Genomic DNA, 23055 nt, shown 5'->3' on the forward strand with positions numbered 1-23055 from the left:
GAAACAATTCTAGTGTAACACACTGGAGCCACATAGATTACCAGCACTAATGTCTCACCCGTGCTTTTGTGGTGAAATAAATAATCGTTAACTCAGCAGATTGAAATTACATAGATCTGTGTATTGTATACGTGTTAAATGTGAACAGATAAATCATATATTTGTGGAAAATAAACAATTTTCAACTACTGCCTTTGGGAAAACAGTTTTGTATGCAATACAAATGAGATATTATAGGATATAGGATTTGATATATTGTGTTCTCTGAAAATATAGTTTAAAGGAGACATATTATTATATTATTATTTCACATTTTTAATTTGGGTTCTTACTTCAGAGGGTTTAGTCTAATGGTCAGAAAATGAATCACTCTCCTCATAGTGTCCATTGCATGATTGGCCGACTGGTCCACTCTATTGTGATTGGTCAACAGCTTCCAGTGTTTACAGGAAATGTCATCCTCCTCGCTCTCTTTACCTGGCTTTTTTTGTGGGTGGAACTAACCACAAGGGGTGTATTTTGCAAATGTGGGGGATTGTGTCACATGACATCAAGGAAGTATAAGCTCAGTATGTAACAGTATGTAAAGCAGCCTCTTATGTGAGGTTTTATAAAAGGAATCTAACTTAGAGAAGTCAATAAAAAAAAAATGATACATCCTCTGGGAACCATGAATGTTTGTATCTTATTTATTTTCAATCCATCCAAAGTGTTGTTCCAACCAAAATTGAATGGCATTGACATAAGAATATTGTCGTTTTCAGTACATTTGATAATCAGACACAGAATACAACACAAAGGCAACATCTGTGAAATGATTTACAGTATGTACCGCGACTAATTTCTCCTCAGCAGACTGTTTTGAACCTGCTCATGATACATATTCCACAGATTAGCTGGGTAAATCGCAATAACACAACAACCAATCCTCCGACCTGCGTTTCCATTCAGCAGGCTGCCAGCGTCTCCACCGAGGCCCAAGTCATCCATCTTTTCGTGCACCACCACGGCTCTTCCAATCACGGACAGCCCTCCGAACAGCGTAGCCTCCAATTCCATTAACATGTGGATTTTTCCTCCCTCGGGTTGGAAGTTCCCAAAGTCCCCCGGGTGGTTTGGATGATGCACATCACTTGGATTGTAATGGCCACCGGCGGCTTTACATTCCTGCCCCAGGTCACCGTACTGGTGGATGTGCACGGCTCTGTGCGGCTCTTGAGTGACATTTGTGGGGAAACCTTTGATCCGGAAGATGACATTGAGTTTTCCGTCAGGGTGATCCTGTTTGAACAGCACATGGCCGTACACTCTGGGCACGCCGTCCGGCAGTGAGTTGATGGGTCTTAGTTTGCAGGCTGCATACATGGTGCCGTTGTGCATCGTGACCTCTGGTGGGGCCAAAATGCTAGGGTCAGCTGAGACGCATTGTTGACAGACTGCCAGCAGAACAAACAGAGCAGCCCCCAACAAATTCTCTGACCTGTAATCGAGTGTCCAACAGAGTAAAAAGAACATTTTACTTTACAATTCCAATTTCTGTACAACACACTTTGATAAAAGTTCGGTGAAAAAGTGCAATATTTCCCTCAGAGTAAAAGTATATCACAGCATATCTGTTAATCTACTGTAATAAAAAAATATCCTCAGGCGGTTTTCCACCCTGTATGTCCCAGTGCACATCACACTTACATCTCTACTGACACAACTATTTAAAGTGGATGCACACAACAGAATATTAACAGAACTTTATATTTCTCCATGTAAAAGAATAAGCTGAATAAACAGATGAAATGTGCAGAGAGTTGATTAAACGGAAGCCTGAGTTCAGAGTCCACTTACCTGTGTAAACGCATTGTCACAAAATAAATAAAGATCCTGGAAAAGCTGGAAGTGTTTGGGGTTTCTCTGCTGCTGGAGCCGTGTCTCATTTTATACTCTGCCTATTTTTTTATAAAAGTCTTGTATAAGAGTGAGGGGGCGTTACTCTGCTGAGGGTGGAGCAGAGCAGCAGATCCACACAGGACACAGATGATGCCAATGTTTTTTTTTCCCGTTATTTATCTGTTTACTTTTCTCTGTATGTTCTGCAGAACCTGTTTACTTTTCCGGACATTTAACCTGTTTTTTCTGGGCCTCATCCTTTGACAAATATGTACGAGTTGGGAATGCATTCTGTAAAAAACATATTTTAATTTCTTCTGTAAAAAAGAATCGCATTATTGAAATACTAATGATGACAAATCAGCCAGACAAACCTCCCTTGGGACCCTGGTGGTTTCATCATTTTCCAAGACATGCACTAACGGATCAGTACTCCGAGTTTAAATGATTAGCTGGTTAATTGGTTAAATTAATGATTGATAGAAATGTGATAAGCAACAAACAAAGAAAATCAAAACTAGAACCCGCCTCCCAATTTTGAAAATGTATTCAATTGTAATTTTTCCATGGAAACAATTTTCTTTTAAATGTTGGCCAGAAAAAACTATTTCAACTTGATAACTTGGGCTCATTTGGGCTCATTTTGACAGTGGATCAATGGATAAATAATTGTTAAGTGCACTGATCATGATAAGAACCAATGGTGGCAGCCTCACAGCAGTTCTATGATTGATGTCTTGACATGACAGAAAATGAAGGGAAGCAGTTTGATGAAACACAACATTACAACAAATCAATGAAAGCACAACTGAAGCAGAGGAGATCTCGAGGTCTCGATCACACTGGGAGATGTCATATGCGACCTTCTGCTTCAACATGATGAATCAAATCATGTAAACTCAGACGCTGTGGAATAAACCGCCATCCTGGAACTCTCAGAGAAGGAGATGAACCCGCCAGACCAGCGGGTGGCGGTAAAACGAACCCTGTGAAACCTAACGTGAAAAGAGGAAAACAGGAACGCACCGGAATCAGGAAGCTAGCTGCACACCGATCTCCCGGCAGAATTGTGTCGGCGTTAATTGATTTGAGTGAATCCACATTTCCTGTTGTGAAGATGTCTAAAAGACACCGGCTGGATTTAGGTGACGACTACTCGTCCAGTAAGAAGAGGTCTGAGGGGTAAGAGCTGCTCCACGCCGCTGTGGTGCTAACCCACTGTTAGCTGATGCTAGCAGCCCGGCTAACCTTTACTAGGAACCGAGACAATGTAGCAGCGGCTGTTACTGTCGTAGCTGCGCTTTGTCGCGTGTTCTTCACACCACCCCCACACCTCTCTGCGTTATTTCGTCATCTTGAATTGAGCGATAAGTCAGTGTAAGCAGTTGCTAAGGAAGGCTCGAGCTAACGAACGTAGCATTGACGTTCTCCTCACTGCTGAGACACGTGTGTGCGGCTAACCTCAATTCAGCGCGGTGCTAACATCTACGAACGATTAACCGACTGGTATGACCCACACGTCGGTTACCCAGTATTTGTTTTTTAAAACGACAACGCAGCTCCGCGTATGCTATTAAAGTAAGGTCTGTTGACAATAGCATTACGCTAGCATGCTAGCTAACGGCAGTCAGAAGAGGTGAAGCAGAAAAGCTCAATTTGTATTTAATATGCATTAGCTTGCTCACATATTTTATCTTTAAGTGATTCGTCAATAATATCCCCAGAGTCTTATATGAATCCTATGTTGATCCAGGACTTGCTTGCTGTCATCGTCCTGTCCACAACAGTCATGTATAACACTCCCTTTGAATGCAGGGGTGTGTTCGGGGGTGGACTTTAAAACTGGATTCAGAAGTTAATCTGAAGTAATATAAGACTGTAGCAGTCTGAGATGATCGGAACAAGTGCAAATCTTCCAGTGTTACTGTCTGTTTATCATAACTTGATAGAATGATTCATTTTGTTAGTGTCATGCACAGTATGTGCCCACAAGACACCATTATATATTGCATTTTACTTATATGTTTTAGAAAATGTAGAAACAGAGTCGAGGAAACCTGAGTAGAAGCATCAGTAACAGTACTAATCAAATCAATCATCCTGACGTTTTATTTCAAGATTTAAAAACAAATGTAGCCGATTTATAAGCATTACAATCAAACAACCATTTCCTTCTGTCATCATCTATACACCAGGAAAGGTCTGGATTTTGAAACAGGCATTTCATGTAATTTGGAAATTCTGAATTCAGCATAATGTGTTATTCTCTGCTATTTATTCCACAGAATTGTTTCTGCAAATACTTATCCTTTACAAATTTGAAAAATCTGATTTTCATTTTTGATTTATTTTTGAAGCAACATGTTTTTAAAGTTTTGCTGCGCTCGTTTGAACAGGAGAGATCGGGACCGTGACAGAGACCGTGAGGACCGCTCCAGGGACAGGGACCGAGATAGGGATCGGGACCGGGACAGAGACCGGGACAGAGACCTGAAACCTGCTACTGCTCCACCTATCATCCCGGCAGCTGTGCCAGGCGTAATACCGCTCAAGCAGCTGTTGGTGCAGCAGCAGATCAATCCGTTCACCAACCTACCGCACACACCACGTTTCTATGAGATCCTGAAGAAGAGGTTGCAGCTTCCAGTGTGGGAGTACAAGGACAACTTCAGCGATATCATCACACGCCATCAGAGCTTTGTCCTTGTCGGAGAGACTGGCTCTGGGAAGACGACACAGGTCTGAAATCTCATCTCTCATATCATTTGTATTGTACATTAAAAGGTTCCTGTAGTTTATGCTAAAAGCTTTGTAACCTGTCTTCAATCTCCAGATCCCACAATGGTGCGTGGACATGGTGAGAGGCTTGCCTGGTCCGAAGCGAGCGGTGGCCTGTACTCAGCCCAGAAGAGTGGCCGCCATGAGTGTGGCTCAGAGGGTGGCAGATGAAATGGACATCATGCTCGGACAGGAAGTGGGTTACTCTATTCGATTTGAGGACTGTAGCTCTGCCAAGACCATACTAAAGTAAGTGATTCAGGGCTGCTATTGCAGAATTCCCACTACAGAGCAGCCTGTCTTATTTGTTTTAATCCATATTGTCTTAATCTAACAAATCATGTTTGATATTTCTTTAGGTACATGACAGACGGTATGTTGCTAAGAGAGGCGATGAATGACCCCCTGCTGGAGCGTTACGGTGTGATCATTCTGGACGAGGCCCACGAGCGAACTCTGGCCACAGACATCCTGATGGGAGTACTCAAGGAGGTGGTGCGTCAAAGACCAGATCTAAAGGTATTCTTCATTTTTTAATCAAAGTGATATCGTGATAATGATTCCCTTTCTGTGTGAATGTTTTGTTTAGTAACAGCACATTTTGATATTTTCCTATTGATCCAGGCACACACTAGTTTCCATTTACTTCTATATGATATGCAAATGTTTAGCAGACTTGTGAAATATGTAAACTAGCACACTGAACCTCATGCCTGCATTAGGTTTTGTTAATTACATTATGGTTGTGAGGTTTCACAGCCTTCACCTTTTCAATCAACCTGCAGTAAAATTGTATAGCCACCAGCCTAAGCAATACATAATATATATACTTTATAGAAATTCCTGGTAAGAATCTATAAGTGCACGTCATTTTGTTTACCAAGAGCCAAACCACACTGCTACTTTTGAATAAATATGAGGAGTTAAACATGACTTTTCTTGTTTCCTTGGTTGACAGGTGATCGTCATGAGTGCCACTCTCGATGCTGGGAAGTTCCAGGTTTACTTTGACAACTGCCCCCTGCTGACGATTCCTGGCCGTACCCACCCCGTGGAGATCTTCTACACCCCCGAGCCTGAGCGAGATTACCTCGAGGCAGCGATCCGCACTGTCATCCAGATTCATATGTGCGAGGAAGATGAAGGTGACTGCCTGCTCTTCCTCACTGGTCAAGAGGTAAGACTTATGGTGCTGATATTACTGGTCCAGTGAGAAACCTTGTTATTATCACCGTCTTGAACAGCAAAATTAAATCAAAACTTCCTTTCAGGAAATTGACGAGGCCTGCAAACGAATCAAGCGTGAGGTTGATGACCTTGGACCTGAAGTTGGGGACATCAAAATCATTCCACTGTATTCGACGCTGCCTCCACAGCAGCAGCAAAGGATCTTTGAGCCTCCTCCTCCAAGGAAGCCCAATGGCGCAATAGGAAGAAAGGTACATTTTAAATGATAAAGAAATATAGATACCAGCACAATTCCTTTTAAAACTAATTCAATTTGACTCCTTTTGAATGACTTCACATGAGGCACCTATTTGCACCACTTAATAGAGGATATCTGACAGACTGTTGTTTCTTCTTCACAGGTCGTGGTGTCAACAAACATTGCTGAAACTTCTCTAACAATCGATGGCGTGGTGTTCGTCATTGATCCTGGATTCGCCAAACAGAAGGTGGGTTAAGAGTGACTCGCCTCACTGGAGTGTTGGGTGTACTTTGCTCAGCTGATTATTACTCAAGCTTATGTACTTTGTTCTATATGAAATCTGTATAAAAAGATGGTTTGAATCATTCTGTAAAACCAAGTTTTGTTGTTCACTTGTGTCCTATCACATCCTTTTTATTTTGGTTACACTGTAAAAACCCGCACATCTCAGATCAGCTGTTTCACTTAAATATTCTTTTGATTATGTGTGCAGGTGTACAATCCTCGAATCAGAGTGGAGTCTTTGCTCGTCACAGCCATCAGTAAAGCTTCTGCCCAGCAGAGGGCGGGACGAGCCGGCAGAACACGTCCAGGAAAGTGTTTCCGTCTCTACACGGAGAAGGCCTACAAAACAGAGATGCAGGTAAGTGACAACACACACATGAACAGGAGGGAGAGAAAAAACATATTTCTTTATTGTCTCTTTGTCATTTATCTTCTCAGAGTTGCATTATCAGATGTATTTAACACAGTGATCATCTCTCTCCAGGATAACACATACCCTGAGATTCTACGATCCAACCTGGGCTCTGTTGTGCTGCAGCTGAAAAAGCTCGGCATTGATGACCTGGTGCACTTTGACTTCATGGATCCACCAGGTCTGTCAGTCTGCATTAAAGGAAAAATGTAAACAATCCAAAAGTTTCTAGTTGGGCAGAACATCTGACATTGTGTGTGTCCCCTCCCTCTAACCGCAGCTCCTGAAACCCTGATGAGGGCCCTGGAACTGCTGAATTACCTCGCAGCGCTCAACGACGATGGTGACCTGACGGAGCTGGGATCCATGATGGCCGAGTTTCCCCTGGACCCCCAGCTGGCTAAGATGGTCATTGCCAGCTGCGAGTTTAACTGCTCTAACGAGATCCTTTCCATTACTGCCATGCTGTCAGGTAATGCCCAGGACTGGGCTGATCTTCCTTGCCTTCCGTAGGCTCATTCTTTCTGGGATAGAAACGCTACTGTTCACTGGCGGTGTTGAAACGAAGCGTCTCACATAGAATTTAGTTTTAGTTCATATTTTCTTTCCTTTTTCTGTGACACCTCAAGCACTTTGGTCAACACCTTTGAGCAAAGTGTTGGTCTCATATTAAAATGACTTAAATTCTAAAACAAACAATTACAGAACAGTACAGCTGAAATATAGTTTGATCCAGTGGCAGATATTTAATTTTATCTTTGAGAATACACACTGAGTCACAGACCAGTGTGAGCTTCAATTCTAGTTTAACCAAATTTTACCAATATGACCGTCTTGCCATCATCATGTGGTGTCAAGTTTGTTCGGGGAGTGAAGTTTGTAGTTTATTAAAGAGTTGTGCAGCATATTTTGTTTATTAAAAAAACAAAACATTGCATGTTATCACCTAAAAGCCTTTATTATCCACAATTTTAGTTATGGTTAAAATACATTTAACTCTGGACAGCTTAACCTAAATGGTGAATCGATCTGGAACTGAGTTTGTTTTGACTTTTTTCAATTTTAGGATTGAATTTATGGCCTTAATGTGCAGTATGTTTACTGGTTTACTGAATAGAGAGTGAGGATTCATCACCAAAGCATGTGGATAGGGCAGGAACCACTAAAACGTTTTCTTATTTGTCACATATTTCAGAATTTTCTTTTCATTCAAATTATCAAATGTGATTTTAAACTGTTATCATGTGTAGCTTTAACATACTATCTACTCTCTGAAAGTCTTAACGTCATTGCGTCTCGGTACGGAAAAAAAGTCAGATTTCTGAATCTTGAAAAGTTAAACATTGCTGGTGTCCCTAACACTTTGTAGTTGTGTGAAAACTCTTGTTTTACAGATGTGGTTAAATGACCCCCCCTCTACGAGCTAATAGCCAGTACAGTTGGGAATGACCATGAGAAAAGACTGCTGCCCCATTTGATAGAGCTTGTGGTCCTGCCCTGTCCCAACGCAGTGTCGAGTGCCCTAGCATCATAGGCTTTGCTCCCCTATTTCTGTGAATGTTTGACTCATCCCTATGGGCGGCTTTGTTGGGGCCCATACCAACCTTGTTTAGTCCCACAGTGTTTTGTCCGCCCCACGGAGGCTAAGAAGGCAGCCGACGAGTCCAAGATGAGGTTTGCTCACATCGACGGAGACCACTTGACGCTGCTCAACGTCTATCACGCCTTCAAACAAAGTGAGCAACAGTCGAATGTTTTTTTTCCTTCATGTCACGGCACTGAAAGGTTTGCATTGATTAATATAACATAAGCTAAAACCCTATCTCGCCATGACAAAGATATAATATGAAACAGTTCTTCATTAACACAATTAGCCCTTTGTTAAATTTGTTTTTTTCACTGGTGTACATGTTTCCAACAATGTTCACCTCCCGAAAAATTCAAGCTAACAATACGCTTCCTTTTTGTCACCTTTTTAAAAGCGTCATATCCACTTTACCTGTGGCTTTGCCCTATGCTATGACTTCTGGGGCAAACGATGTATGAAGGAGGAAAAACCCTCTGCTAGCCAGTTAGTAATCCTGCTAAATAACAGACAATCAGATGCAGATCAAAACATAAGCTCCTTGGCAGAGGTAAATATGTTGGCTCCAGCTTGTAGCTTCAAACTGTGATTAAAGTGAAGGAATTAAAAAAAATCACTAAATCGCTTCTTAGAGCAAGTTATGTAAATAAATGTTGTCTCTACATGTTTAAATCTTCTGCATTTTACCCATCGTTAATATAAACGAATAGTGCAGCTTTGAGTTTACTGTAAAACATTAAACATCTAATGCCTCTCCTCCCTCCCACTCACAGAGGCCAGAGAGTCCATTTTAATTATTGTTTTGGTTTTGTGTGGTTTTATTTTCATTTATTTAGGATTTGTGCAACCAATGCAAAAAAGTAGTCTGGAGCCCTGCTGTAGAGAAAGTGCAAAGACCTGACGCTGAACTAAATATCTGATCACTTGCTTTATATGTTATTTTCCAGACCATGAGTCGAACCAGTGGTGCTATGACAACTTCGTCAACTACCGTTCACTGATGTCTGCTGACAACGTGCGGCAGCAGCTGTCCAGGATCATGGACCGCTTCAACCTCCCCCGTCGGAGCACGGAGTTCACCAGCAGAGATTATTACATCAACATCCGCCGGGCGCTCTGCACCGGCTTCTTCATGCAGGTGAACATTCACAGGATGATGTCAATGATACTATTTAATAGCTTATAACACACTGTATTTGCATTATTACTGTGCTTTACTATATTGTCATTATATTATAACTATATTATAAATAGGGGAATTCAAAGATTTATCGGAAAATGTCGGGTTAAAATAGAACCCGATCATTTTGGGGGAAAGTGCCATAACTGATAGTAGTGGGTAAAAAATGTCCCGTACGATATATTTGCCAGTGTGTATATACATATATGTATTTTAAGAATAATTGGCATTGATTCCTAAGATATCATTATCAAACCCTTATGACAAATTCACGTAATTGAGCCTTGATATTTTGCAGTTAATCATCAATTGTATTATATATAGCTATAAAATAAAACACCAATACAACCAAATATATATATATATATCTATATATCTATATCTATATCTATATATATATATATATATATATATATATCTATATATCTATATCTATCTCTTGAATTAAAGAAAAAATTGAATGTATGTTTTTTGTTTATCCTGTAAAATAAATGTTTTAAGATTGATGCATATGTGCATAATAAACGCAGACACCGATATACAGCTGTAGTTTACAGTAACAATGTTTGTTTGCAGATTTGTTGAGGTCTGTTTTCTCTCATTCTGCAGGTGGCTCATTTGGAGCGCACAGGTCATTACCTCACAGTGAAAGACAACCAAGTGGTCCAACTGCACCCATCTACAGTCCTAGACCACAAGCCTGAGTGGGTGCTCTACAACGAATTTGTCCTCACCACCAAGAACTACATCCGCACTTGCACAGACATCAAGCCTGAGTGGTATGTGTGTCGAGATTTACACGTTTTATTATAAATAAAGATAAATGAATATAACTGAACTAAAATAGCACATGATATCTGTGATTATAATCTAACATTCTTCTCTTTCTTTGGTTACAGGCTGGTGAAGATTGCCCCCCAGTACTATGAAATGAGTAACTTCCCACAATGTGAAGCTAAACGACAGCTGGAGCGAATCGTTGCCAAACTAGAGACTAAAGAGTATTCCCAGTACTGAATAACAGAAGTGTCCTGGAAAACGGCTGCGTACTATAGTTTTAGATGATTCTGTATCATTGTATCTTAATGTTTAAAAATTTGGCGTTTTGATTTTTATATTTTGTTTGTTTTTTTTCCCCATCAAAGTTTATTCTGTAAGTGTAATGTCAGATTTAATATCAGCAGCAAGTATTGGACCTGGCTTTGAAGATTTTCAAAAGGAATATCAGAAACATGTCATTTAGATGTGGTGGACTTTCCTTTAGGGGACTGTTGAGTCGTTAAAAAAAGATTTGTGCTTGCTTTGTTTCTTTAATAAAGGAGCTTTGACTTAAGTTCTCTGTACATATTAGTAAAACATGTTAATTGCAAAAGTTGTGTAGTTTGTAGTGCAGTTCTTTGCTTTTGTGTTGATGCTAATTTGGTCAAGAAAATAAACACTTGTTTCTTCTGAACCAACACACAGGTCGACATGAGCAGCATATTATTAATGCTCATGATAGTTGTCGTACGTCATCTTTGTTGCCTTGTGAACACGATATCTCGGTAACACCTTGCGGGAATTTCCTCAAATTTAGTGTAAACATTCACTAGGAAAAGAAAAAATGATTGATTTTGTTGGTTCACAGTCAAAGGTCACAGTGACGTCATGTTTCTGTGAATGTTCCACAGCAAGAACACCCATCTGGAATTTCATTACATCTGGCACAAAAATTCACTTCATGATGAACTGATTTCAGTGTTCCAAGGTCAAGGTGAACTTGTATGCGTCTGCAAAAGTGTACATCTATATAATTCACAATTCAACTTTAACTTCTCATTCAGCATAAATAGAATACGGGCATTACATAGTTACTAAGTCTATAATGTAGTTACAGGGTAGATGACATTTAAAATGAAAAGTATTTAATGTTTTTTTCACAACTGTGTTTCACTATATTATTCTCTCTCTTAATATACCGTTTTTAAACCTTAGGTTAGATAATAGGAAGAGGAAACAAAATCAAGTCATCCAAGTTTTATTTCTAGATTTTGTGAAATAATAGATAATTTAACCTTTATAAGTTACTGGGTTAAACCTGCTCTTGGACAGTGTGAGCCAAGACAACCTGTGGGTAGATGTTCCCCCTCTTACCTGCCCAACTGTCATTCAAATCAACCCACATTTTTATTAAAAGCTATTTTGTGGACATTTGGCTTTCACCCAACAGAGAATTAAGTGTAAAAGTTGGAGAAAGAGAGAGAGAGCAGGGGAGACCTTCAGCAAACTGCCGGGTTGAAACAAGCAGCGGCTGCAAGAGGACTTAAGTAAACTGAATTTTAAACAATTTACACGGATCAGAATGTAAAAAAACCTTTGCTTGACTGAATACTCTCATGCTAGTAGCTTATTACTACTGCTGCCCCTCTACGTCCTCTATGGTCTCTGCCAGGCACCTGTTGCGTGTCTCTGCCAGTGTTCTTGCGGCTAGTGCCCCGAGTACAGCCGAAGAGCACAGGACAACTTGTGGCAGATCCCTCCAGACGTCGTCCAGTAAGAGGATGAAAGGAGCCACAGCTACACCAAGTCGAGCCATGGAGGAGTTGTAGCCCATACCATTCTGTCTAAAAGAAACATTTATAACAAGAATTAGCTATCCTGCCAACAAACCAACCAACGTACAGACATGGGTGGAAACATATCTTCTATCTGAAGATCTATCCTCTGTCCTGCAGTGTTGGGATAGCACAGTATATATGTTACAGATCTAAAATGTGACAGGTTCTGTTTCGGGTTGTTGAGACAAAGAAAAAGAAGGTATATAGTTACCTCACAACAGTGGGATAGAGCTCAGAGCTGTAGAGCACAATTGTTGAAAAGGATGCTGAAGAAAACCCTTTTCCAATGACTGCTACCACTGTTCTGACCACAGACATATCTGAGAAAAAAACATCACTTTTAGTAGGTTTTAAATTCCTTATATATTTCAGTGTGTAGTGACTACACTGTGCTATAGATGTACAGTAGATCTGTGGAAATGAAGGCTACCTTTAGGTACCAAGATGTTGATTCCAAGACAGATGGCAGCCATCAGTAGAGATCCCACCTCCGTGCATCTCCTGCCGATCTTATCCAGTAAATAGTAGATGGCTAGTTTGGCTGGGACCTCAATCAAAGCGTAGGTGAACTGAGTGAGGTAGATATTGAGCTTGAAGCCTGTGATGTTGAAGCTGATGCCATAAAATGTCGTCGCTACACAAAACCTAGAGGTAGAGAAAAAGGAAACTCATGAAATCGAGTAACAGTTTGTTGATACACAGTCACTAAGAGTTTTTCATCTGTTTCTTTAAAAAGTAAAACTAACCCTGTGATAGAAACAATAGTTTAAATAGTTTTCAACGTAAAGCCACTGGGCTTAATGGTAATGTGAATACAGACCACACAATGCCAGTACTCAGGACCAGTTTCCTCATCTTGGGTGTTCGTATCAGATCGATGTAGGAATATGTTCGATCTCTTTTCTCTGTCACCACAATCGTTGATAGTGTCTGAAACAATGCAAAGCAGTGTTATTTGTCAAACCACAATATGAGTATCAGGTTGATATCGAAGAAAATATAAAGAGATTTCGAGAATAAGGTAATATTTTGAGAATAATGTAATTGACAGAGAAAATAGTCCTTTTATTATTAGTACAACGTATTTTGTAATTGTTAGACCTTGAGTCTGTAGTTGTTTCCTAGATCACTATCTCTTGAACACACACATTCAATGTGCCAACCTCTGTTTTAAGTGAGTGAATCTGCTTCTCCCTTTGGTTCATTGTGGCACATCTTTTCAGATACATCTGTGCTTGCTCCAGTTTCCCATTAGCAATGAGCCACCTGGCCGACTCTGGCATCCACCTAATGTTGAAGAAAAACCTCTTTTAGTCATAATGTATGACATGTTTTATGAAAACGCACTCTGTAAATACCTTGTCTTAATCCGTGGGGTACAGGTGAAGGATAAAAGCTTTTTGTTTTCCCAATGTTCAACATTAACTCCATACATGGGTACATACATACATGGGTCACTTAAACATTAACCAGTCGCAGTCTCTCTGAATAACGGCTGAAAGATCTCAGTGTTAGATTCGTACCTCCAGCTGACGATGGCCGCGATTAGAGGAGATGTGACGCTAACAACAAGCCACCGCCAGTCAGTCACAAAGTAGCCGATAGCGGCAAACACTGCACTCCCAAATGTCCATGATAAGCTGTCCACCACTCCCACCAGTTTTCTGTGCTCAACATCCACCCACTCCACGCCTGTAAAGAACAAACACCTCATCACTTCACAAGGATCATGTCAAAACCTTCACTATTAAGACAATTTATTTTCTATAGATCTGCATTTAGTCTGTTTAGATAAATTCAGATAATGAACAGAAATGATTTACTGATGGCTGTTGAGACAATGATGATGCCAGTGATGCTAAATCCCGTGAAGAACCTCAGCACAACGAACATCACATAGGATGAAGAAAAAGCACTCGCGACAGCGAACAGTGTCCCAAACACGTAGGAGACCAGCAGCATGATCCTCCGGCCGAACCTGCGGAAAATCAGGAGGTCTCAAAATTTTGTGTTTCTGATTGGGTGGTAAAGGTTCACACTTTTGTTTTTAAGCTGCGTGATACCTGTCACTCAAACCTCCAAAGGTCAAAGCTCCAAACATCACCCCAACAAAGAAGATGGTAGCAGTTGCCTTGTTTTTACTTTTTCTGTCACATACCAGGTCCCACTTGAAACAAAATGAAGAAATGAGACAAGTTAAGTCTGTTCCCTGAACACAAGTAACTTCTTCTTCAAGACAAAGTACATTTCCCTTGTGATTTGTAGTAAAGTGTAAAGCAGTCTACCTGTGAGGTGATAGTAGATTTGAAGGTGCTGTGATCGTACACCCATCCATTCTGGCATGACACTGTGGGCAGGTCGGTAACGTTGGAGGAGTCGAGCAGCAGATGATACTGCGGCTCTGTGAACATCTGACAGGAGCTCGGAGTCCCATCCTCCTGGACTGGAACACCAACAATAAGTTTCTCAGCCTGCGACAAATTACTAAAAATACCTCCGTCATCCAGCGAGCTGATGTCGCAGTGGTGAGAGGGCACGGCCGCTATGAAGTTGTTCAGCATGAAGTGGCAGGGCATCGTGAAGCGGCCGAGGAAGCTGATCGCAATGATTGTTATCTGAAATCTTCCAAATCCATTGATGTCGGCGAGGATGTTCTCAAACTTCATTGTGGCCTCTCGTAGTGTAAAATGTCTTCCTTTCAGATCGGAACATTACAAAAAACCCACAGGGTAACCTTTGGCGTTTGATTTTCCCAAGGGCTGCCGTTGTAAAGTTGAAAAGGTAAATGTTTTACCTCCCTTAACCACTAAAATAACTTCAGTCTATGTTACACAACTGTTCCCCCCCCCCCCCTTCTCTCCTCTTTCCCCAAACGGTTGAGGTAGATGGCCGCCCACTTTAAATCTAGTTATGCTAGAGGTTTCTTCTTGTTTTCTCTGCACCATGACACCCATTGGGAATGTCACTACATCTGGCACTAACATTCACTTGGATTTTGACCAGTTGTCACTTAATGATCAATTGATTTTAGGTGAACTCGTAGGTGTCTGGAAAAGTGTTTGCAGACTGACACTGAACTGATTAGTGGAGGCAAACACCTGTAGTTCATTTAAAGACTTTCATTTTATCACAAACGTGCATGTTGTATATAATTCACAGATAAACTTTAACTTCTCATTTAGCATAAATAGAATACAGGCATTTATTAGATAGTTAATAAGACTATAATGTAGTTACAGGCTAGATGACATTTATAATTTACAGCACTTTTCACAACTGTGTTTCACTATATTATTCTTTATCTCTTAATATACCATTTTTTAAACCTTAGGTCAAAAAATAATAGGAAGAGTAAAGGAAATAAAGTCATCCAAGTTTTGTTTCATGATTTTTTGAAATAATAGATAATTACACATTTATAAGTCACTGGGTTAAACCTGCTCTTGGACAGTGTGAGCCAAGACAACCTGTGGGTAAATGTTCCCCCTCTTACCTGCCCAACTATCATTCAAATCAACCTTTTTATTCAAACCTTTTTATTAAAAGATATTTTCTGGGCATTTGGCTTTCACCCAACAGGAGAGAGTTAAGTGTAAAAGTGGGAGAGAGAGAGCAGGGGAGACATTCAGCAAACTGCCGGGTTGGAACAAGCAGCGGCTGCAAGAGGACTCAAGTAAACTGAATTTTAAACCATAAACACAAATCAAAATGTAAAAAAACCTTTGCTTGACTGAATAATCTCTCATGCTAGTAGCTTTTTACTACTTGTTGGGACCTGGTATTTGTGAACTACAGTTCGGCCTACATGTGTAGTCAAAAGCCTAAGGCCGCATGTCCTTTGTGCTGGAGAAAACTAGAGCCTCCAGAACTCAGTCTCCCAGGGTGTCTCAACGTCACACAGAGGTGTGAAAACCGACCGGGGACACAAGTTTCAACTACTATTGGTCACTCTGGGCCCCATGACCTATGAGGTCACCAAGCCAATATAAGGCCAGGTCTCCCTCTCTTCATTCTCTTTCTACGCCACCCTCGAGAGGAGAAGGGTGTCCAGCTTCTTTCCATGCACCTTTCCGAGAGGAGCACACCGCTCTTCCTCGATTCCTCTTTCGACGCGACCGTCCGAGAGGAGCCCACCTCTCTGTCTGCGCACGAGGTGCAGCTTTCCACGCACCGAGCGAGGGAAACCTCCTCCAATCCAAGCTCTACCAACCTTCAAGCAGCGACGCGATGTCCTGCCGGAGAACTTCGAACAGCAACTGAGCTGCACCGCACCACAAAGGCAGGAGCCACAAAACCAGCAAGACGACTTCACAGAACTTCAAACAGCACAGAAACCTTTTTTCCCTTTCCATGGACGGGTAACACAACAGGGCTTAATAATTATACTAGGCTAAGCAAAGACTGTTTATTCGATTCCATGTGATGTTTACAAGTTTGATTTGTGTTGCTGTGCTATTTTGGTTACAAGTTATTTGAAAGTTAATGTTAGTTATGCCCTTCAGTCTTTCCTTGCATGCATCTAGAAACTTTCCGTAATTTGGCACCAACACAGACACACGCATATCTCAGCACCCATCTCTCTGACCCCCGCTACATGTCGTAAACATTGCAAAGGGGGGGCGTTATCTTTGGAGTGGCCAGCCGCCATTTTGGAAGCACGCTCACTCACACAGACACACAGAGACACAGACACACACACGTATACTCACATACACATCTTTGTTTAGATAAATTCAGATAATGAACAGAAACGATTTACTGATGGCTGTTGAGACAATGATGATGCCAGTGATGCTAAATCCCGTGAAAAACCTCAGCACAACGAACATCACATAGGATGAAGAAAAAGCATTCGCGACAGCGAACAGCGTCCCAAACACGTAGGAGACCAGCAGCATGATCCTCCGGCCGAACCTGCGGAAAATCAGGAGGTCTCAAAATTTTGTGTTTCTGATTGGGTGGTAAAGGTTCACACTTTTGTTTTTAAGCTGCGTGATACCTGTCACTCAAACCTCCAAAGGTCAAAGCTCCAAACATCACCCCAACAAAGAAGATGGTAGCAGTCGCCTTGTTTTTACTTGTGTCACATACCAGGTCCCACTTGAAACAAAATGAAGAAATGAGACAAGTTAAGTCTGTTCCCTGAACACAAGTAACTTCTTCTTCAAGACAAAGTACATTTCCCTTGTGATTTGTAATAAAGTGTAAAGTATTCTACCTGTGAGGTGATAGTAGATTTGAAGGTGCTGTGATCGTACACCCATCCATTCTGGCATGACACTGTGGGCAGGTCGGTAATGTTGGAGGAGTCGAGCAGCAGATGATACTGCGGCTCTGTGAACATCTGACAGGAGCTCGGAGTCCCATCCTCCTGGACTGGAACACCAACAATAAGTTTCCCAGCCTGCGACAAATTCCTAAAAATACCTCCGTCATCCAGCGAGCTGATGTCGCAGTGGTGAGAGGGCACGGCCGCTATGAAGTTGTTCAGCATGAAGTGGCAGGGCAGCGTGAAGCGGCAGAGGAAGCTGATCGCAATGATTGTTATCTGAAATCTTCCAAATCCATTGATGTCGGCGAGGATGTTCTCAAACCTCACTGTGGCCTCTCGTGGTGTAAAATGTCTTCCTTTCAGAATGGAACATTACAAAAAACCCACAGGGTAACCTTTGGCGTTGGATTTTCCCAAGAGCTGCCGTTGTAAAGTTGAAAAGGTAAATGTTAATCCTCCATTAACCACTATGTTATACAACTGTTCCTGCCCCTGAATCCGGTTCTGCTAGATGTTTCCTCTTGTTTTATCTGCACAAACATTTGCTTGACGTGCAAACTGTTGGGTTTCATCATATTATTGTCAACTCTTTTTCTGTAAAGTGTCTTGAAATAATGTATGTTACGACTGGGCGCCATAAAAAAAAAAAAGAAATAACATTAATTGGAATTGAGATTGATTTGTGGGATTGTGAAGCATTAGAGGTAATAATTAAAGCAGGAGTCTCAGGATTTAATGAAATGAGTCATCTTTTATTTAATTGCATTACATCATAAAAATAAACCATAAATCAGTGGTAGTGGCGGTGGTAATGCATTTGTTTAAATGTATAGTAAAACTGTCTCGACCCAAGTAGTCACAGTTTGTTGTTTATGTTCAGTGTTCTTCAATGGCCTCGCCTTCCTTTGGGGTAAAACGATGTTGGACATTTTTGCTGAATTGAAATTGCAAAAGCTGCTTCTACAGACATCATAGTGTGCAATCTGAAACAGACTAAAATAGAACAAAATAAAGAAAAGACAAATTAAAAGTAACAATGCATAATATTTTGTCTGTGCATACTTGGTAGGTTGAGTGGGTGGAGACTAAACTTCAGGCTTAAAAGACAGCAAGCATTTGCCAGGTGGCCATAACCATGACTCATTTAAATGTTACATCATATCAGGGAACTTTGGAAACAAACTAATTTGTCAGTAGGTTTTTTACAGCTTGTTCCCGCTGCATTGTGTTCATACTGGTCTTTAAGTGGAAATGACGAAAACCCTTAAGGTGGTGACTACTCGTTGGACGTGGAGATTGAGCGCCTTCTGAAACACACACACACACAAAATATTTTATTATCGCTCACTGTGAATGTCTGGATGCAAAGTAAGAGCAAAATGGGGACCAGTACCTCATCTGCTCCACATCCTCAACAGTCTCTGGTAGACGGATGTTTTTTGTCTCAGGAAGAAACAAAGCTGAAAAACCTGCAGTAAAAGCCGTCAGGAAGAAGACGGTACTTGGGAAAGGGAGCCACACTTCTTCCAGAAGTGAGATCAATGGGCATATAGACACACCCAAACGTGCCATGCAGGAGCTGTAACCTAATCCATTTTGTCTGCGCAACAGAAGAAAGCATCACGTCTGACCACAGAAGAAGAATGTCTGATTCACAAGACAACTGCAACTCCCTTAAACACTGATTTATACAAGAAGAACACATGATTCTGGTTCTCAAGCACTGGGTTTTCCAAATGTCTCAGTCAACGTGGCTCTTGGAAAAGGCCTCTGGATAATCATGTTTGCACAAGTGTGAAATATAAACTCTGTACTGACCTGAGGACTGTGGGATACAGCTCTGTTGTGTACAGATATACAGTCGCAAAAGATGCCTCTGCAAACATCTTGCCCAAAGCTCCTACAGCTGTCCCATACAGCCCCATCTCTGCAAAGTAACCAAAGGTCATTTTGAATCATCTTTCTTTAACATTTAAAACCAACATGTGCAGAATTTGATAAAAAAAACTGGCATCTCCCAGCGTGAAGTTATTCCAGTGTCATCAGTTTTTTTTCCCAGTAGTAATAAAAGAGGCACCATAACGTTAGTCTCTCATCAAAGACACCCACCAGAATTGATAATTTACCTTGAGGTATAAGCATGCTGCAGAATATGCACAGTCCGGTCAGAAAAAGGGCTCCGGCCTGATTTATTCTTCGACCAATTTTGTCCAAGGTGAAAAAGATGATGAATTTCGCTGGGAATTCAATTGCACCATAGATGAACTGGGTGAGATAAATGTTCACACCAAATCCGATGACATTCAAGCTGATTCCATAGTAAGTACAGGCCACTCCAAACCTATAAACGGAAAAAAGAGACATTCAACATGTAATACATTTTATAAGAGAAGACTATTTTTTTTTTGTGTATGTTTTCTCTTATTTGGCAAATCAAAAACTCTCCAAAATACTTCAAAATAATAGTACCTCCTATGTAGGTGTGAACCAGATAATTACTGCATCACAGTGGGAAGAAGAGGTACTCAATTATGTGCATTATATGTGTATTAATAACATTATATCAGTACTTCATGAATAAATATAATGGTTGTTGTCAAAACCACCAAATTATAATTGTTTTAAAAACAAACATTGCTGTTCTTAGGTTGAGCGATCATACACAGACAGGAGAGTAAACTAATGTAATATTTGTGTAAGGCTAAGAGGGTAAACGCAGTAATTACAACACAGTACCACACAATGCCAGTGAGTAGAGCCAGCCTCCTCATTCTGGGAGTCTTCACAAGGTCCAGATAGGAATATTTTCTGTTTTCATTTTCTACAAATATCACTTTGGACAGAAACTGGAGAGTGACAGGAAAGTTTAGTCAGACGAATGAATAGTACCAGGTGGGAGTTTCTAAATTGTGTAAAATTCAGAACCTCAGGCTTTAGGTCTGCCATGAACTGCTCTCTGTGGTTGAACTTTGCACACTTGCTCAGGTAGAAATGAGCACTGTCGACCTTCCCGTTGCTTATAAGCCACCTGGCAGACTCAGGGAGCCACCTGTGACAACATATGTCTTAATGAGTGACCAAATTTAAACAGGTTTTCACATAAATTCAGGAGTCACACCTGAAAACTAGAAGCCATGTTGTAAATAAGGGTTAAAATAATCTATAACAGTGTGAAATTGTGTCGTGTGCTTGTGTCTATACAACATTCTTAAAGGTTCAGTGTGTAAGATTTAGGTGAAATGGATATTGAAATCTATTGAAATAATCCCAGTGATGTTTTTTTACTACTGTGTTTCATTTATTTTTAAATCAGGAGTGGGTCCTCACGGAGGCCGCCATGTTTTTTACAGGAGCCCAGATTGGACAAACTAAACCCCTCTTGAGTTTTTATGACAATTGAAGACTACTGCAGGTTTTCTTTCATGTTTGGAAGGGGAGGGTGAGTTGAGGGGTGTTCAGCTGCAACATGCAACGTCACCTCTAGATGTCACTAAATTCTACACACTGAACCTTTAATATGTGCCTCACAATTGACAGTTCATGGAATGATTGATTATGAGGTGATTATTTTTCCTTACCACCAACAGATGATTGCCAGAAACAGTGGGGTGCTTAACGTGGCAATCAGGTGTCTCCAGTCAGTCACAAAATAGGCTACAATCGGTAGTAGAGCAGCACAGACAGTCCAGTCCATGCTCATTAAAATGGCCACTGCAGTTCGATGCTTGATGTCCACCCATTCAATGCCTGTTATGATCAATGACAACACATCACATCTATTACAACATACTTTTGTGTAAAAACTGAAAAATCTTATGTATATGAAACAAGTCACATTTGTTGTCTGGTTCTTTATATAAATATTTATTGAGATAAAAACTAAAAAAATCCCCCAAAAATGTTATTGTTGTAGGGTATAGTTTAGTACGGTTTGTAAAACTGGGGGTATGTGAGAGAATTCAACTTTTTTGTAAAATACTTTCTAATAAGCAAGATGTAGTGTCCTAACTACCCAATATGAGCCAGTATAACAGCTGCTGTCTAATGACATAACTATAATACAGTCCTACACATATGAAGATACAGAATTGGAGTATTTTGGCTCATTTGTGGATTATTTCTTGATCTTGGTCATATGTACATTTAAAGTGAGTTTGTCTGCACAGAACCTTATATGTGAAGAATGAGTGAAGTCACCACAACAAACTATGTTTTACATGAGGAACATGGCTCACATGCAACTGAACTAAGAATAAGGTAAATAAGAGAAGGATTATAAAGTAAATCTCACAAAGGACAGTGCTGATTATACTTATTCCAGAAAGTCCAACTCCAGTAAAAAACCTCATAGCAGCAAACAAGGTGAAATGATGCGAGAAAGCACTTGCAAATGCAAAGATTGTGGTCGTGATGTAAGACATCAGAAGTGCTTTTCTCCTGCCAAACCTGAGCAATGGAAAATGAGAGACACATGATGAGTTATTAATGACCTAATATACCAATGAACAGATATATATTCCTTCCTTTTAAGTTACAAAATAATCTAAAATATATAAATCTAAATAGTATTAACTTAAAATTTTCTTTTGTCAGTATCTCAACAAATCCAGCTCATCTGTTGCTAAGTGCATTATTTGCTTAGTGAATGAACAATGACAGCTGCACAGTGGCTACTGCAAATTAAATCTATCATCAATAATTATAACTTTTGCAAAAAATAATTCAATCATATGAATTTCTCTTGTATATCTATACGTTATACAAGAGAACGTTATATATATATATATATATATTATACGTTATATATGTAATAAAGTAGTGAAAATATGAAAAGGTTTCTAATTTAAAATGTGAAGACATGAACACCTGTCACTGAGATATCCAAATATTGCAGCTCCGAGCATGACGCCCAGGAAAAAGATTGTGATTGTGGCTCTGTTCATTCTTCTGTTATCACAAACCAGATCCCACTATGGAGAGAGAAAGGTAGAAAATGAACCGGAATTACTTTGTTGCTTTGTAAATGCAATAAATAAATACATAAAACTCACCTCTGTGGCCAGAGTGGACTTGAAGGTGCTGTGATCGTACACCCATCCCTTCTGACATGACACCGTGGGAAGGTCGGTAACGTTGGAGGAGTTGAGCAGCAGGTGATACTGCGGCTCTGTGAACATCTGACAGGAGCTCGGAGTCCCATCCTCCTGCACCGGAACACCAACGGCAAGCTTCTCCGTCTGGGACAAATTCCCAAAGATTCCTCCGTCATCCAGCGAGCTGATGTCGCAGCGGTGAGAGGGCACGACCGCGATGAAGTTGTTCATCAAGAAGTGAAAAGGCAAAGTCATACGCGGAATCACCATCATGAAGATCAACCATATCTGGAATTTTCCGAAGCCATCTACCTCTGCCAGCACATTCTCAAACTTCATTTTTAAAATGAGTGACACAACGCAGCTCTGAAAATACTAGAAATGTTCACAGAGAAGATGTTAAGTTTGAAAGTGAGACAGTGGCCTTTTCGCGTACTGGTAAATGTTGCTAGTTAATGGTCAGCTATGAGACTTTGCTCACGTAGCTGTATAAAAAAAGTCTGAATAGTAAAATATTTTTTAAAATAAATAATTGATGCTAAT

At 40.5% G+C, this 23055-nt stretch overlaps 3 protein-coding genes across 3 annotated transcripts; 1 reads left to right on the forward strand and 2 right to left on the reverse strand.

Annotated features, from left to right (window-relative positions):
• Positions 1-670: 670 nt before the first annotated feature.
• LOC117766319 (extracellular superoxide dismutase [Cu-Zn]-like) lies at positions 671-1979 on the reverse strand. The gene is made up of 2 exons (XM_034593233.1): positions 1840-1979; positions 671-1480 (listed from the first exon to the last, which is right to left on the reverse strand). Exons 1-2 carry the CDS (start codon positions 1926-1928, stop codon positions 838-840), a joined length of 732 nt encoding a protein of 243 aa, XP_034449124.1. The 5' UTR covers positions 1929-1979; the 3' UTR covers positions 671-837.
• Positions 1980-2824: 845 nt separating this feature from the next.
• On the forward strand, positions 2825-10924 carry LOC117762725 (pre-mRNA-splicing factor ATP-dependent RNA helicase DHX15-like). Its single transcript, XM_034587295.1, has 14 exons — positions 2825-3063; positions 4278-4620; positions 4715-4908; positions 5019-5178; positions 5618-5836; positions 5931-6098; positions 6249-6335; positions 6582-6731; positions 6858-6966; positions 7066-7257; positions 8399-8521; positions 9318-9508; positions 10160-10329; positions 10450-10924. The coding sequence occupies exons 1-14, from the start codon at positions 2999-3001 to the stop codon at positions 10565-10567; spliced, it is 2289 nt and encodes a 762-aa protein (XP_034443186.1). The 5' UTR covers positions 2825-2998; the 3' UTR covers positions 10568-10924.
• Positions 10925-11754: 830 nt separating this feature from the next.
• LOC117759857 lies at positions 11755-22955 on the reverse strand. Its single transcript, XM_034582361.1, has 21 exons — positions 22471-22955; positions 22286-22389; positions 21711-21865; positions 20998-21166; positions 20345-20468; positions 20156-20265; positions 19546-19760; positions 19238-19346; positions 18813-19019; positions 17366-17771; positions 17147-17247; positions 16907-17061; positions 14433-14842; positions 14211-14314; positions 13971-14125; positions 13671-13839; positions 13311-13434; positions 12968-13077; positions 12578-12792; positions 12359-12467; positions 11755-12153 (listed from the first exon to the last, which is right to left on the reverse strand). Exons 1-21 carry the CDS (start codon positions 22849-22851, stop codon positions 11943-11945), a joined length of 3843 nt encoding a protein of 1280 aa, XP_034438252.1. The 5' UTR covers positions 22852-22955; the 3' UTR covers positions 11755-11942.
• Positions 22956-23055: the final 100 nt, after the last annotated feature.

Source organism: Hippoglossus hippoglossus, chromosome 1 (genome assembly GCF_009819705.1).
Source record: "Hippoglossus hippoglossus isolate fHipHip1 chromosome 1, fHipHip1.pri, whole genome shotgun sequence".
Classification (NCBI taxonomy): Eukaryota; Metazoa; Chordata; class Actinopteri; order Pleuronectiformes; family Pleuronectidae; genus Hippoglossus; species Hippoglossus hippoglossus.